The following is a 15,785-nucleotide window of genomic DNA, read 5'->3' on the forward strand; positions in this document are numbered from 1 at the left end:
TTCCACTTCTGATGGGACCGAGCTTTGAGTTTTGGATAACATAAGATAAGCTTAATTCTGATAAGCAACATGGCCTAGATTGATATCCATAAAAAAGGTTCATTAGAGCCTCCCGGGAGCATATAGGCTCTGGTTTAGACCAGAATGTTGGCCTTGCTTCCATTCAGGCACGGCCTGCTATCTCGTGGAGGAGTGTTCACTTGAGGTATCAAGTAAACATAGTCATCAGTACAAGCATGATTTCGGAAACTCTGAACTCGGGAACTTTGAACTACGATGACTTTTTCGTGCATAATCTAAATCGTGCATAATCTAAATCGTGCATAATCTAAAGTCACTTCGAGGATTTATGAAGAGCGATACGGATGAATCGGAAAGGAGACTCTAAAGAAAGTCTAGTAGGCGTGGCGAACACATACGCCTGAGGCCACAAATTTTCTGCGGATCCAATCTTGGTTCCCGAGATCGGCCCAGGGCCCCGAGGGCCCCCGGGGGGCGAAGTGAAAGCTTAGTAATAGCTGTGCAGATGGCCCAGATGTGTACCTGCCGTTCTTGGACTAGTGGGGCGAAGAACATTCCATGTCCCAATATGGGTTAGCGCAGACTCGTCAGCGACCCCCATCGATATCGGTAAGTTAACGGCGAGGCATGAACGAGACGGGGTCCAACCAAGCAACTTCTGGATTTTAAAACTATAAAATCGATATACAAGAAAGGGCTTACTATATAACGTGTCAGTGACTCCGTTTCTCACTATACATGGCATGACTCCACAGCCGCCACCCATCAGCCCTTCATCATGGCAGCCGTTGCCACAGCCTCTATCAGATATAGAGCTGGAAGGCATGCTAGATGCAAATGAGCCAACCCAATGGATGCAAGAGGACCATTCTTTTGATACAAATACTGACTACGCATTCCAACCATTTCCCTCAGACCTCAGTGATCTGGAATGGGCGCAGTGGACCAATTCTGAGTCACACCTCATACCAACCGCCGATGCACAGCCTGGACATGAAGACTATGAAGAATTAAAGATCTCTGAAATTTTATACGAATCTGCTCCGCCTTTAGCAGGAGAATATGTTGGCCAATCCTTGTCGCAACAAAGTCTTACCAATGTCTCCCAGTGGCTTGATGGGGCACATCGTCCTCCTGTATCATGTGCCTATTGTCGTAGGAATCGGCTACAATGTCTGATCATCCGCACTACACCTGCCAATCCAAATCCCAAAAATGCCTGCTCAAGCTGCGTAGCCCTTTTTCGGGAATGCAGTTTAGCAAAGGGAGAGAAACGCCTCCCGTCGGGCTTTGAAACTTTCTCTCCGGTCTTAGGTCATCTCCACGGTGTGCCGGAAGATGGAAACCCATTACCCGCTACCACTATAGACAATAGCGAGGAACGAAAAGAACCAAAACAGTTTCTCAGGAAAGGAGCTAGAGTTCTTCGCGAATGGTTCTATCAAAATCAAGAATACCCTTATCCAACAGATGCACAAAAGACCCAGATGGCCCACGAGACTGGATTCTCCCAAAAGCGCATATCAACCTGGTTTGCGAACGCTCGCCGCCGCCAAAAGCAAAAGATCCAGAGTGCGGGACTTTCTTCAACATCCCGTACTCGTTCAGGTTCCCCCATGGTCACCAGCACGCTGTCGTCCCTGACTCCTATGGAGCGATGGCAGGCTTCCCCGCCAGACGACGAACCTGTTCCAGAAGCAGCAATTCAAACCGCCATTGCCTCTAGCTCAATAGAGTCGGACGGCAGTATTGACCCGTTCCAGCTCGATAGGTCGACCATGGGTTTCTTCAATTTCGACCAGACCTCGTCACATTTGGCATCGTCAGTATCGAGCATTGGGAGCAAGGCATCTGAGACATCCGATAGCGCCTCTTCAGCATGGAGCTATCATTCCTCAGCAGACACGGGGCTGCCATTCCCACTACTCCCCAAACAAACTAAACCCAAACGCATCCGAGGACGGCAACGACCAGCGGGAGACTATCATTACCAGTGCACATTCTGTACGCAGTCTTTCAAAAAGAAACATGATTGGGCCCGCCACGAGAAAAGCGTCCATATCACCCTTGACTCTTGGATCTGCACACCAAATATCAACGACGTCCAACAAGCGTTCGAACTCCAGCTTTCTGAATGCCCCTTCTGCGATTTCCTTTCCCCAACGCCCGCCCATTGGGAAGAGCATGAATTCCAAGTCTGTGCCGATAAGCCTGCTCAAGAACGTTCATTCAGTCGAAAGGATTATCTATGGCAACACCTGCGCAAATTCCACGGTTGCACCAAAGCTCCCGTGGCTGACCTCGAAGCCTGGCGCGGATCGGGCGCCAACGTCGAAAGCCGCTGTGGATTCTGTGGATGTTCACTGTCTACCTGGTCAGCTCGGGCAGAGCATCTGACGGACCACTTCAAGAAAGGGTCTCGTATGAATCAATGGGAAGGTGATTGGGGTCTGGATGCATCTGCCCTAAGTGTTTTACGTAACGCGGTCCTACCATCCCAGCGGGCCGTGGTAAACATGCCTGCTTAGCGTCTATCAAAAGTTGTATACGAATGATGAATGATGAAATAATGATCACATAATACATGCCATTTAAATGCTCATACCCCGCTGATCGTTAACAAAGCTACATATCCAAGCTATCCTAGTATGCCGTAGTCTGCCATTCGCGATTGTACCAAGTGCCCATGCCCAACATAAACAGCAGGAGGCTACCATCCCTCACGACATCTCTGAAAAGCTGCACTACCATTCCCATACCACCAGACTTCCCATCAAGCAACACCTTACCCCCAGTCAACAGCAACTCTCCCGTCACAAAGATCGCAAAGGGATTTTGTGCCGTCGCAGGCTTTGGCGGGGGACTGCCGAACAACGCAACCGAAGTCCCAATAATGAACAGCAGGTAAACAGCAACTGTCAATGCAAAGACGGTGTGCAGCGTCTTCCAAATCCGAGCGCGCTTCTGCTCCGCCTCTGTCGGCGGCGTCGCTCCACCCAGCATATTGGCAAGGAAAGGCGGCACACCGAGCATTGATGCGATAGCAGCGGGCGAGAATCCAGGTGCCGGTTGGTTGCCTGCGGGTGCTCCTGGTGGAGCATTGGGGTCACCGCCGGGTATAGCACCCATGAGAGAGTTCAGGAGTTTGATGGTGGGGTCTTCAGCGTCGCCGGGCGACTGGGCCTGGCCTTGGTCCTGTACGGATTGTCTCAACATAGCGCGGAAGGCTTCTTGCTGGGCCTGGAGGCCATTTGGGGCTTGCGGGTCGGGATGCACGCCCTGGCCAGGTTCCGGTGCGGCTTGTCGGAGCATCGAGAAGAACGCTTCCTGCTGGGCGCGGATCGCTTCTGGTGACTGCATGTCTGGTTGGGGCGAAGCTGAGGATTGGGGATTGGGGATTTGTGGTGCTGGAGAGGGTGATGCGGAGATTGCACGCTGAGGTTGAGGGGATGGGGAGGCTTCTTCGCGTTCTGGTGATTGACTTCAGTTAGCATTGTGTGTGCTAGCGTGGCTGATGAGACGACATGTCTGCTTTGCTACCGGAAGCTGCTTGGCTAGACCCAGGGATGCGGTTGTCATTACTTACCAGTTTGTGGCGTGCGTCCACTCAGACTGGTGATTTTGTCCAGGCGCGCTGAGCCTCCTTCCTTGATCTTTGCCTCACGGCGCTCGCGGCGCACTCGTGCCGATCGCTGTGCTGGTGATTCGTCTGCCATCGTTGTGGGATCAAGAAAGTAGATCACAGTTGCTGGAAATTGGGAAATAACGAGATGGTGTGCTAGATAGTAGCGATTATAAGTGGGATGTCGTCTGGCGAAGGTGGCCGATCTGGATGTTGCCGATCGGGCCTGGCTGTGTAGTCCCGTGGCGATAAAGAACACCAGCCACAACACTTCCTTTACAAGAATCAACGGCCACGCCTGGCTGTCTCCATTAAAAGCATTCAATTCACCAAGTAACGCTTTCTATTATGCTATGTTTAGCTGCATGGATTTGAGGATCAATTCGCTAGGTTATCAGGTTGATGTACACAATATCAAGCAGGTACGAGGAGCTTTGCTGGATAAGTCAGTTGGAATCTTGTTGAAATCCAAGGGAAACATGGCGAAATGATTTGGGTATGTTCTTTTAGCTTCACACATATATAGACATCTATATTCAATTACAAAAGTCTTGCACAAGCCGAGTAAACACTTTCTCAAACTGTTGAAGACTCTCAACCTCGACCCATTCCTCCTTAGCATGAAGGCCCTCTCCTGCAGGGCCATACACAATTGAGGGGATACCAACAGCACCGAGCAATGCCGCATCAGTCCAAAACGGACCAGCCTTAACGGCAGGTTTGCTCCCCAGCACAGCAGAGGCACAAGCAATCGCCCTCTCCACGAACGGATGATCAGCTGCCACCTTCTGTGTAGGGCGCGACATGGTAATGCGCGGCTCGGCATATTTGAAACCAGCCTTCTGCTCCGCTATCTCTTTCAGCAGCGCGCTGATATCTCCTAAGATAGCCTGCTCCGTTTGGGCTGGGACAGTGCGGAATTCGACAGTGATAGTGCACTTATCTGGGTAAGAGGAAGGCTCTTCGCCACCCCGAATTAAGCCACAGTGTAGCGAACCCTGACCCAGGAGATTATCGACTGGCAGCTGAGATTGGTACTTCTCCAAAGCCTGCAAGAAGGATCCGGCATACATGATGGCATCTTCTCCTGACACAGGATCGGACCCGTGCGCAGCAACTCCCAAGATATCAACCTCCACCCACACAAATCCTTTGTGGGCGGTAAATATCACGCCTTGGGTTGGCTCAGGAAGTACAGCAGCATCAGCACGCCAGCCAGCCTCGGTGATATCCTGAGTTCCCTGTGAGGCATCCTCTTCGTCTGATACTGCAGCCACAATGACATCACCCCGAGGTACGCGGCCACTAGCTTTTGTTGCTGCAAGGGCAGCTAACCCTGCGGCCAAACCTCCCTTCATGTCGAGGCAGCCTCGACCAAAGATAACCTCTTTTCCATTCTTGGTTCCAATAGACCCGGACAGGGGATCTGCCTCATAGCTGGAGAGACTTACGGTGTCTGTGTGACCATTGAACATGAGAGACTTGCCACCTCCGCTGCCTCGCAAGACTCCCACAAGGGATGGTCGTCCAGCGACCTTCTCAATCCAGTGGTACTCGATGTCCCGATGGGCAAACCAGGCAGCAAGGTAGTTTGCGATTTCGGTCTCACCCACCCCGTCTGTTACAGACAAGGTTGGGTTAGAAGAGTTGATTTGAGTGAGTGTTTGAGTTAGTCCCACGACATCGTCAACAGCGACGTCTTTTGGAACTGGGTACTCGCGTGCACCCTCAGTGCTGAGAAGAATGACCACAGAATCCTTGTTCAGAAGTGACGCAGCCTCATTTGAGACAGCCAGCCGTCGCAGTGCAGCCAATGATGCACCTCCACATGGCCCCGCTGCCACGGAATTGGAAGTCAGATACTGCACGGCGCTATGGCTCTCATAGGATGAGACGGTGACACAAGCATCAACCAAACGCTGCATATCAGGCCAGGCCGTAGAAGATACTGTGCCGCAGTCCATACCATCCATGATCGTGGAAGAAGTCTGGACAGTAACTGGTTTCCCAGCAGTCAAGCTAGAAGACAGACACGCAGCCGTGTCAGGCTCGACAGCGACGACAGATATAGGCGGGCTCTGCGACTTGCAGTGCTTCGCGACTGCATGCGCAAGGCTACCCACACCAGCAGGGGTGATCATCAGACTACCCGCCAGACCAAGCCGAGCAAGTTCGTTCTTGACTTCATGCATCATAGTAGAGTAGCCCTCCACGATCCACGTAGGAACATCCTCATACCCCTCAAACGCCGTATCCTGGATTAGAAGTACACCTTGTCCCACACGCGCCTCATTGACGGCCTCCTGTACGGCCTGATCATAGTCGCCCTGAACAACAACCAACCGAGCCCCTTCCCCGGCGATAAGATCCCGAGTCCACTGGTTCAAAGACCGAGGAACAAAGATCCGCGCCTCGATGCCGAGGAGTCGAGCCATAAATGCAACTGCCCGTCCATGGTTTCCCATCGAGGCTGTCGTCAAAACAATCGAGAATTCTTTTGCTCGGCTTGAAAGTTCATCCAGCGAGACCGTAGAGGGCAGGCCGAGGTGCGCTGCAATCGCTCGGGAACAACCCCATGACGCGCCCAAAACTTTGAATGACGGTAGGCCGAAGCGGTTGCTTTCATCTTTCACGAGGATGTGGCCAACGCCTAGCTCGGCTGCGAGCTCTGGGAGTTGGACTAGTGGAGTTGGGGCATAGTTGGGGAAGGATTGGTGGAATGCTGTTAGGCCTTCGATTTGCGGGGAGGCAATGCTTTCATTTGCAGCCGCGGGGTTGAAGTAGATCGACCTTCGTGATGACATGTTGATGTGCGTTCGCATATAATTGATCTGTGCACAATGCAGGTACTTTATTTATCACCGTGTCATCTCCAATATCTTGAGCCTTCTAAAGACATCGCGCCTTCTGACGACATGTCGGGTCGAGTGGGGACTCCGCCTTCTCACAACATCAACTACAACATTTTGTGGGATTTGATGAGAGAATTTAAGATTTTTATTCTCTTGCTCCATTGGGCACGATTATTTATCTTGAATTCGGCACTAGCGCTTGTGTACAGTTTGGTACAAACGTACAACAGGCATACTTTGCGGTTTCTTATATCCACATACTTCTTTTGTCTAGTGATAGGAGAGATTTCAAAGAAAATTTATTATCATATAAAATAGTCAAATCTATCTAGTTTAATACCAATAAAACTGAAAATGCCGATTACTTTTGCCCTTCGGCCTCTACCCTAAATTGATCGTAGTGAACAACAGCTTCAAGAAGAGCTTGCGTACCCAGAGCACTGCGACTGTCAGGTTTTGAAAAATCTCCAAGGAAAATTAGAGGGACTTACCAATCCTGCGGACTGCAATACTCAGTCGGATGGTGGCTCACACCATCCCGGCAAGGAACGAAGATCATCGCAGAGGGACAGTGCTTGCTAGTATAAACAGTATCATGACCCGCGCCACTAGTCATGAGCATCGATTTCTCACGGCCAACCAGCTGATCCGCCGCAGCCTGTATAGACGCCACGCAGTTGTCGTCGAACTTGACAGCGGGCGAGTCCGTATCCAACGTCCAGTCAAATGAAACGCCCTTGCCATCTTGCAATGCAATAGCCTCGAACGCTTTGAGACATTCGTCCTGGACGGCATGTACCACACTATCCTGCGGGTGTCGGATATCAAGAGTGAAAGTCACTTGCGATGAGACGGTGTTCGTAGATGCGTTCGATGGAACTCTAATAATACCAGTCGAGGCTAGGGCGTCGTGTCGCTTGGCAATATCATGCGAAGCGGCAATCATCCTAGAGGATGCAAGCAGTGGATCCTGACGGGCGCTAAAAGGTGTCGTCCCAGTGTGAGCATCTTTTCCGTGAACGGTCATAGTCAACCATCTGTATCCCTGGGCACCCTGAACGACACCAATTGATCGGTTGTTTTCTGGGAGAATTGGGCCTTGCTCAATGTGCAGCTCGAAATGGGCTCCGAGAGGGTATCCGGTTGCTGGATCGCTAGAACAAGCAATGTCGCCCAGATATCCGTGTCTTTCAAGCTCGGAGCGGAGAGTCACACTGGGATCGTGGATATCGCGCAGATCCCAGGCTTTTTGGATTGGGATGGCACCAGCCCATACACCCGAGGAACACATTGATTTGGGAAATCGTGCACCTTCCTCGCTGTGGACTCATTATTAGTGTCAATTCTAAATGGCACGATAAAACAAATTATGACGCTTACTTGGTCCAATTGACCACTCCGACATCATAGTTAGTCTGGAACCTACTTTCCTTCATCGTCCGAAGGATCTCAAGTGCAGCCATTACACCGAGAATACCATCATATCGACCACCCCGAGGCTGGGTGTCGAGATGACTTCCCATTGCGATCATTGGAGCAGCCGAGTTCAACCGGCCTGGTTGCCGTGCAAACATGTTTCCCATTTGGTCCACAGAAAGAGAGCAGCCCAGCTTCTGGACTTCGGCAGCTAACCACCTTCGAACACGGGTATCATCGTCATTGAGGGTTAGACGGGCCATCCCTGTATCTGTTGGGTTTCTGTTGCATCATTAGATCGTGTTCAATAGTCGCATAGAAAATGGGTACATACTCGCCATAGCGATGCTCAGCACCCCATTCACATGACTCGTGCAGCGTGTTCCATAAGCGCTCTGAATTGATCTTGAGGCCTGATGGTGCTTGTAGTCGGATGGCAGTAGAGAACCGCCGGGCATTGGAATGAAGGGCGCGTGTTGCGCGTTTTGTGCTGTACATTTTGCAGACAAAGTGGCACTAGTCAAACAACCAGTCTATTGAAAGAACTTATGGAAGTTCAAGCAGACAGCGGGAGCTGAAGAGTAGAATATAAAAGGGCTTTACTGGGTTCAAGGACCGAGACCAGTCACCAATCTATGACTGACAGCGCCTTCTCACAACAGGTGTGGATACGGTCGCAGCAATGATCGAAGGCTTTAACCAGGTATTTCGACTATATGATCGAACTTTTGCTAGGTAATGACCGAAAAGACCTAAGGTTATTGGTTCCAAGGTCAACGGCTCATCGCGGGGACGCCTTCCCGCAACATCTTGCGAACCCTAAAGATCTTACTAAAACTACATGTACCTACCAACCCTAGAAAAGGTTGGAAATAAAACCTGTCAAAAATGCAAGCAGACGAAGCAATTGTTGAAGTTTTGTTCGGGAGAATTTTAAAACGTTGACGCATCATATCAGCATCCCCGTAGACCGCATCACCAGCGAGCGTATGTAGTTACAACCACACTACTATAGACCCTAAAATGATCCTCAAGTCAATGTCCGATACCCTGAACAATAACAAGCGAGACCATCCCAAGACGCGATGATAGAAACAACCCCCTTATAACTCGTTTTTGCCGGGCATATATCCCTTACTCTGGTGACAAGAGCTAATATGAAGCCGCTAGGTGCTGCTCAGGAATTATTCTTGGATTTCCTTGGGTCGGCTCCGTCCAAAGATGAAAGATGAAAGAGAGGTGATTGCACCTCCCGCCTCGGTATAGTGCGCTACAAGTCGGACGGTCTTCATTTCGCATGCCCTGGATTCTTCATCTTCCGCACCCTACTCCGCCCGATGATCCGCTCGCCCACTCCAACGATTTAAAATAGAAGATTGAACAAGCTTCAAGAAGATGCCCGACGACTATACCGAGCCGATACCGAGGCTAAAGCGACCGGCCCGTCTCTACAATCGACATGACCGAATGGACTAGAACAAGACACGCACTCTTCCAAGCAGGTGGAAACTATGCGGCAAGGATGTAGCGATCTAGCCGCGTTCTTTTCTTTAATATCGGATTTAGTCTGCTTCCAGCTTAATAATGCTCTACTCCGTACGGAGTAGTCCTCCAGATATGTCTGAAAGTCGTGTGATCCACGCGTTAGCGTGCCGTTGGTCTACAACATAGACAAGGACAAGGATAGCCGCATTATGGATTTGGCGCTTGTGTGTTTTTAGAGGGACCACACGGGACAGGATTTTGTGCGGAATACCTTTCTCAACAGGTTAAGTTTCGAAGCACGACGGTGTGGAATTGGAATTTGCTGGATGTTTGTTTTGTTGGGGCAATATCGAGCAAAGCATGGAGATAATACGGTCTTTTCTCGGGTTTCTTTCACGGTCTATCGAGGGACTTGTCCCACAATAATCTTTGTTATCGAAAATTCTATTGTGGTCATTGGATAATTTTGAATTTTTCCCCGCTACTATCCAACGATCGTACTAATGTAAATAGTACTCCGTACAAATACAGCTTGATACCCCGTCGGATCGCTCGGTGTAGCGTGCATGGTCTTGGGTTCTGGGGCATCACGTCTTTTTTTTTTTTTGTTGGGAAACAAGTGGGAAAAGGTGGATCTTAAACATCTTTTTTTTTACAGAGCAGCTAGAGCAGTATGTATGTTGTATGTTCATTTCGTATTCCACTGATCTTCATGGTGCAGTAGCAGTTACAGAGGGGCGAAGATCCCGCCGTCAAATGTATGATGCATACCACATTAAGGCTGGATACCACCTAACCCGTGCTCAGGAATAGGATAGACTTGTAAACATTGGACTGTTTCAGATTCAAGGATCATTTCGATAAGTATTTGAACCAATACAACTTTAAGAATTGAAAAAAAGGTACAAGGTACTCCGTCCATGTGTACTAGTTTAGACTAAAGAAACCCCCAGGCTGCAAGGTACCCCCCTTTTGTCCCACAATCATTTTACTCCCCACAACACAATCCAAATTTGAAAATGATAATAATAATAGGGGAAGTGAAAAAAAAAAAAACATATTGTAAATACGGAGCCTCGTATGAACAGTGGACCAATATTTAATATTTGAATATCAAGTCAATGCCAAAGTTTGAGACGATTATGATCATCGGATCAACACAGCGCCAATAGCGCTAACACAAAAGGACGGCTTGTGTAGCTGACTCATCCCCCACATTCTCCAGCCCTGGCCCCAGAGCGCCCGAGGTCGGCGATCCGGTCTCATGATGAGCCTCGATGGCAAACGAAGTTATATGGAGGGGTATTCGGTCCGAAAATTCTTTGACATCATAATATATTATTATGACATATCAAATTCAAAAATGACGGGAATTCTAACATGGTACAATCTGGGGGGAAAAGGTAAGAAAAGGTAAGAAAAGGTAAGAAAACAATCCATAACTTACGGAATCGGAGTACGGAGCCCTCAAATATTCGAATGCGGTATACGGAGTTGAAGACCTGCATTGGCGGCTGACCTACTTCGGGGCTCAATACGTTTGTATCTTTCAAATGTCACTGACTTGCAGGTCTCCTGTGGCCCGCACTCCCCTGGCCCGCGACCATCCCCGGACCTTGGCCCTTGGCTGAGGCATTATCGTCCCCGCCTATTGGACTCGGACAAAGGGTTCGACACGAGAACAATTAGGCCGTGGTCCGTTGAACTAGCGTTTCTTCCCGACTTGAAACCCCCCAATGAGGTGGCGGACATATCTTAGTCAAAATCTTAGAGGGGCAAGCTTACCCCGGAGCAACGGAAGGGACCATCCAACCCCCGCATGGCCGAACCCAAACTGATGACTGATGTAGTTGTATGTTGTATGTTGTATGGTTTCAATATTGAAATGGAGTGTATTGGGAATGGTATTTCATTTAATCCTGATTCGGGGATCGAAGTGGATAATCCAGTTGAATGTCTAATAATAATGCATAGTTAATTAACTAATTAATGTACAATGTACAATTACAATGTACATGTAGTTAATAGGCCGTCTGCGGCTAGACCGATGTAGAGAGTGTGGTAGAGTGGTATTTGAGTATTACATCGTAATGGCGCACGGGCCATTCCCAATATGGAAAGGGAAGAAAAGGGAAGTGGCACATCCGGGAAAGCTGGACTACTAATATCGTGAATCCCCTCTTGCTTCTCCTTTTCTTCTTCTCTTTAATTGCTATACCCCCTGTTTGATCATAATTACCATTATAACTTATAACGACTCCCATAGTAAGTTCTTCATTCCAGCCCCACTATCAACATTAATAAAGAGCTCCTCCCACCTTGCTCGCTTTTCCCTATTCTGGACCTTGCGCAATTCGTTTCCTCTAACATCCGATCTCCCGCAGAATCTATCTCATAGTTCATTTTGTATTCATTCCTCCCATTGGACTACGCAATCATGTCGGACGGCCCCATTAAGCCTTCCAAGCCCGCAGTGGTAAGAATCACCCTCCTGACCGGGATGACCAGACCCGTGGGCTAACAGTTGGTGATATAGGTGCATGAAGCACACGAGGTCGACACTTTCCACGTCCCCAAGGCATTCCACGATAAGCACCCCACTGGCACTCACCTCAAGGACCTCGACGAGTACAAGAAGCTTTACGAAGAATCAATTAAGAGTCCCAACACTTTCTGGGCGCGCATGGCCCGCGAGCTCCTCACATTCGACAAAGACTTTGAAACCACACACCACGGCTCTTTCGAGAACGGCGACAATGCCTGGTTCGTTGAGGGTCGGTTGAACGCATCGTTCAACTGTGTCGATCGACATGCCCTTAAGAACCCAGATAAGGTCGCCATTATTTATGAAGCCGATGAGCCCAACGAGGGTCGCAAGATCACCTACGGAGAGCTGATGCGCGAGGTGTCCCGGGTTGCCTGGACTCTGAAGGAGCGCGGTGTCAAGAAGGGTGACACGGTCGCCATCTACCTACCCATGATTCCCGAGGCCGTGATCGCTTTCCTGGCTTGCTCGCGTATCGGTGCTGTGCACTCCGTTGTCTTCGCTGGTTTCTCCTCCGACTCCCTCCGGGACCGTGTCCTGGACGCCTCCTCCAAGGTTGTAATTACCTCCGACGAGGGCAAGCGCGGTGGCAAGGTTATTGGCACTAAGAAGATTGTGGACGAGGCTATGAAGCAGTGTCCCGATGTTCACACCGTGCTGGTGTTCAAGCGTACCGGTGCCGAGGTGCCCTGGACCGCTGGTCGTGATATCTGGTGGCACGAGGAGGTCGAGAAGTACCCCAACTACCTCGCCCCTGAGCCGGTCAGTTCCGAGGACCCTCTCTTCCTACTGTACACTTCCGGTTCAACCGGCAAGCCCAAGGGTGTTATGCACACCACTGCCGGATACCTGCTCGGTGCTGCCATGACCGGAAAGTACGTGTTCGATATCCACGATGATGATCGCTACTTCTGCGGTGGTGATGTCGGTTGGATTACTGGACACACCTATGTCGTGTATGCCCCTCTATTGCTTGGCTGTGCCACCGTCGTGTTCGAGAGTACCCCCGCCTACCCTAACTTCTCCCGCTACTGGGATGTCATTGACAAGCACGATGTCACACAATTCTACGTTGCGCCCACCGCTCTGCGCCTCCTGAAGCGCGCTGGAGATGAGCATATTCACCACAAGATGAGCAGTCTGCGTATTCTTGGCTCTGTTGGAGAGCCCATTGCCGCGGAAGTCTGGAAGTGGTACTTCGAGTCTGTCGGCAAGGAAGAAGCTCACATCTGCGACGTTCGTTTTCCCCTTGCCCTTGGACCTTTTGGAATAACCTCTAATCTTTGGATCTGTAGACATACTGGCAAACTGAGACCGGCTCAAACGTCATCACCCCTCTCGGCGGTATCACCCCCACCAAGCCCGGCAGTGCTTCCCTGCCCTTCTTTGGTATCGAGCCTGCCATTATCGACCCCGTCTCCGGAGAAGAAATTCTTGGTAATGATGTCGAGGGTGTTTTGGCCTTCAAGCAGCCGTGGCCCAGCATGGCCCGCACCGTGTGGGGTGCCCACAAGCGTTACATGGACACTTACTTGAATGTGTATAAGGGTTACTACGTAAGACGCCTCGCAGCCTGACTCTGCGGGATTGATACTAACTCTCATATAGTTCACTGGAGATGGTGCTGGCCGTGATCACGAGGGCTACTACTGGATCCGCGGCCGTGTCGACGATGTCGTCAACGTTTCTGGACATCGTCTGTCTACCGCTGAGATTGAGGCTGCTCTTCTCGAGCACCGTAAGTGCAACCAAAATACATTCACACATTGCCAATTGAGCCCAAACTAACTATGGAACAGCTGCCGTTGCTGAGGCCGCTGTCGTTGGTATTTCCGACGAGCTGACCGGCCAGGCTGTCAATGCTTTCGTCGCTCTCAAGGAGACCAATGCCTCAGAACAGATCAGCAAGGACCTTGCAATGCAAGTCCGCAAGTCAATTGGTCCCTTCGCCGCCCCCAAGGCCGTCTTCGTTGTGGATGACCTCCCCAAGACCCGCAGTGGCAAGATCATGCGCCGTATCTTGCGGAAGATTCTCAGTGGCGAGGAGGACAGCCTCGGTGATACATCAACGGTAAGCACACCGCTCTCTCAGCAACAAAATACTCTCAATTGTCCATTCCGAGCAGTCACTAATATCATCTTCTTTACAGCTCTCTGACCCCAGTGTCGTGGACAGGATCATCGAAACCGTCCACGCTGCCCGCCGGAAGTAAAGTGAAGGCCTATGAATATGATGATAATGACGTGGGAGAGCAAAATTCTTGGTGAGATTTTTGGAAGTAGTATTATGGTCCTTCGTTGATCATACACATACACCCCCGCCCTCAGTCCACTTGGGCGGACTTGACCATACGGGTGGTTTTCTTTTCTTTTCTTTTTTTTTTGGCCGGTTTCAAAATCACTACTTGTACTTGAGATTCCCTTGGCTCGCTCAGAAGCGATGTGAATAGTATTTTTTTTGGCTTCATATATATTATTATACTTCGTGGACGTTGTTTCGAAGTTGCTGGATAGATGTTTACTAGGTGTCAACCTCGATGCGAAGCATTTGTCTGGTGGGTAGTTGGTACTCTGCCGTTCATAATCTAAAGAACGGAAAAAGGGAGTATGCCTTACATTGAATGAAGACACTGGTGATGAATAAAGCCCTCCGAGAGCTATCTATCTCAGTGCCAATTGTAAATTGGATCCTTTGGTTACACTTAAACTTCCTATGCGAGTTGCCTCATCAATCCTGGGTATACCACATCCACAATACATACACAGTCGCTGTTGTTTCGCTGTGTACCGTATCCTTCGCGGTATCTTGACTCGCTTAATGAGTTCAAGCCACAGCGCTGGCCTGCGATTTCTCATGCAGAATGCGAACCTCGTGACTTAGAACTCATCCTCTAGCTTCTTGTTGTGTAATTCATACAGATAATTTCTTGATAGTATCTTATTTCGAACTTCACTCTCCAAGATTATACATAGAAAGGTCGATTTGCACATTTTAAGCTGTTTCCACTGCCTGCACTCCAGCTATAATACCAATAAGAGTGTGAATATATAAACGAAACACTACCAAAAAAAGTCTACTGAAAAGACGTGACAAGACCGCAAATGCCAATTATTCTTATCGAACTATATTTTCAAGTATGGTCTAGAATATTGACTAAAAATGGTACTAGTACTGATGAGGCTGTCTGTTTTTATAGTTGCCTCCGGCGCGTGGGCGTCCGGCGGTCTACTGTCCTCCTTGAACTGCATGAGACCCAGCTGATCTGCGCACGTGGTTGTAGCGATTCGAATATTTGAGGTGATTGGATGACAGTCGACTATATGGAGCTACCTAGGTATCATACTATCGGTTACGAGGTACTACACAGACACATATGGGCCTATACCTTGTTTCATATCAAAGGGTTTGTTATGATAGAAATCAATCACTTCGATATGTTTAGGCTGTAGGAAGAAGTAAGGTTGGAAATCATTTTAAAATCCCAAATATAGCAAGAATAAAAAACAATTAAATTTCAATAAGTGTAGGCTACAAAGAAGGCTCGAGTAAATGGGTATACAACAATCACTCGGGTGTATTTCACCTTCGGATCACTTGTGCATGACAATATTCATCAACCAATAAGATATCTCGCCTCGAGCTGCCTCGAATGTCAATGAGTCACTTGTCAATAAACATACCGAAGACAAGTCTATTGTTCTTGCTCTGCACCGCATTCATTGAAGAAATCCGATTTAGGCAGTTATCACGTGACGGAGCATTGTGACCCGGACCTTACCTAACACAAGTCTCCAGCAAACTTATCTCTTCCTTTTCTGTCGCGTCTTCTCCCTCTCTTCTTCA

The 15,785-nt window shown here is 49.3% G+C and overlaps 5 protein-coding genes across 5 annotated transcripts; 2 read left to right on the forward strand and 3 right to left on the reverse strand.

Moving 5' to 3' along the window:
• Positions 1-764: 764 nt before the first annotated feature.
• On the forward strand, positions 765-2,549 carry PEX2_007940 (Homeodomain; the record flags this gene model as incomplete). Its single annotated transcript, XM_016738071.1, has 1 exon — positions 765-2,549. The coding sequence occupies one exon, from the start codon at positions 765-767 to the stop codon at positions 2,547-2,549; it is 1,785 nt and encodes a 594-aa protein (XP_016594597.1).
• A 115-nt stretch (positions 2,550-2,664) lies between these two features.
• On the reverse strand, positions 2,665-3,737 carry PEX2_007950 (uncharacterized protein; the record flags this gene model as incomplete). The annotated part of the gene is made up of 2 exons (XM_016738072.1): positions 2,665-3,491; positions 3,608-3,737. 2 exons carry the CDS (start codon positions 3,735-3,737, stop codon positions 2,665-2,667), a joined length of 957 nt encoding a protein of 318 aa, XP_016594598.1.
• Positions 3,738-4,179: 442 nt separating this feature from the next.
• Positions 4,180-6,447, reverse strand: PEX2_007960 (putative diaminopropionate ammonia-lyase; the record flags this gene model as incomplete). Its single annotated transcript, XM_016738073.1, has 1 exon — positions 4,180-6,447. The coding sequence occupies one exon, from the start codon at positions 6,445-6,447 to the stop codon at positions 4,180-4,182; it is 2,268 nt and encodes a 755-aa protein (XP_016594599.1).
• A 409-nt stretch (positions 6,448-6,856) lies between these two features.
• On the reverse strand, positions 6,857-8,409 carry PEX2_007970 (M20 family metallo-hydrolase; the record flags this gene model as incomplete). The annotated part of the gene is made up of 4 exons (XM_016738074.1): positions 6,857-6,935; positions 6,987-7,814; positions 7,876-8,193; positions 8,246-8,409. 4 exons carry the CDS (start codon positions 8,407-8,409, stop codon positions 6,857-6,859), a joined length of 1,389 nt encoding a protein of 462 aa, XP_016594600.1.
• Positions 8,410-11,833: 3,424 nt separating this feature from the next.
• Positions 11,834-14,154, forward strand: PEX2_007980 (acetate--CoA ligase; the record flags this gene model as incomplete). The annotated part of the gene is made up of 6 exons (XM_016738075.1): positions 11,834-11,872; positions 11,933-13,177; positions 13,237-13,497; positions 13,550-13,679; positions 13,741-14,012; positions 14,092-14,154. The coding sequence occupies 6 exons, from the start codon at positions 11,834-11,836 to the stop codon at positions 14,152-14,154; spliced, it is 2,010 nt and encodes a 669-aa protein (XP_016594601.1).
• Positions 14,155-15,785: the final 1,631 nt, after the last annotated feature.

The sequence above is a fragment of the Penicillium expansum genome (assembly GCF_000769745.1).
Source record: "Penicillium expansum strain MD-8 chromosome Unknown contig22, whole genome shotgun sequence".
In the NCBI taxonomy this organism is placed as follows: domain Eukaryota; kingdom Fungi; phylum Ascomycota; class Eurotiomycetes; order Eurotiales; family Aspergillaceae; genus Penicillium; species Penicillium expansum.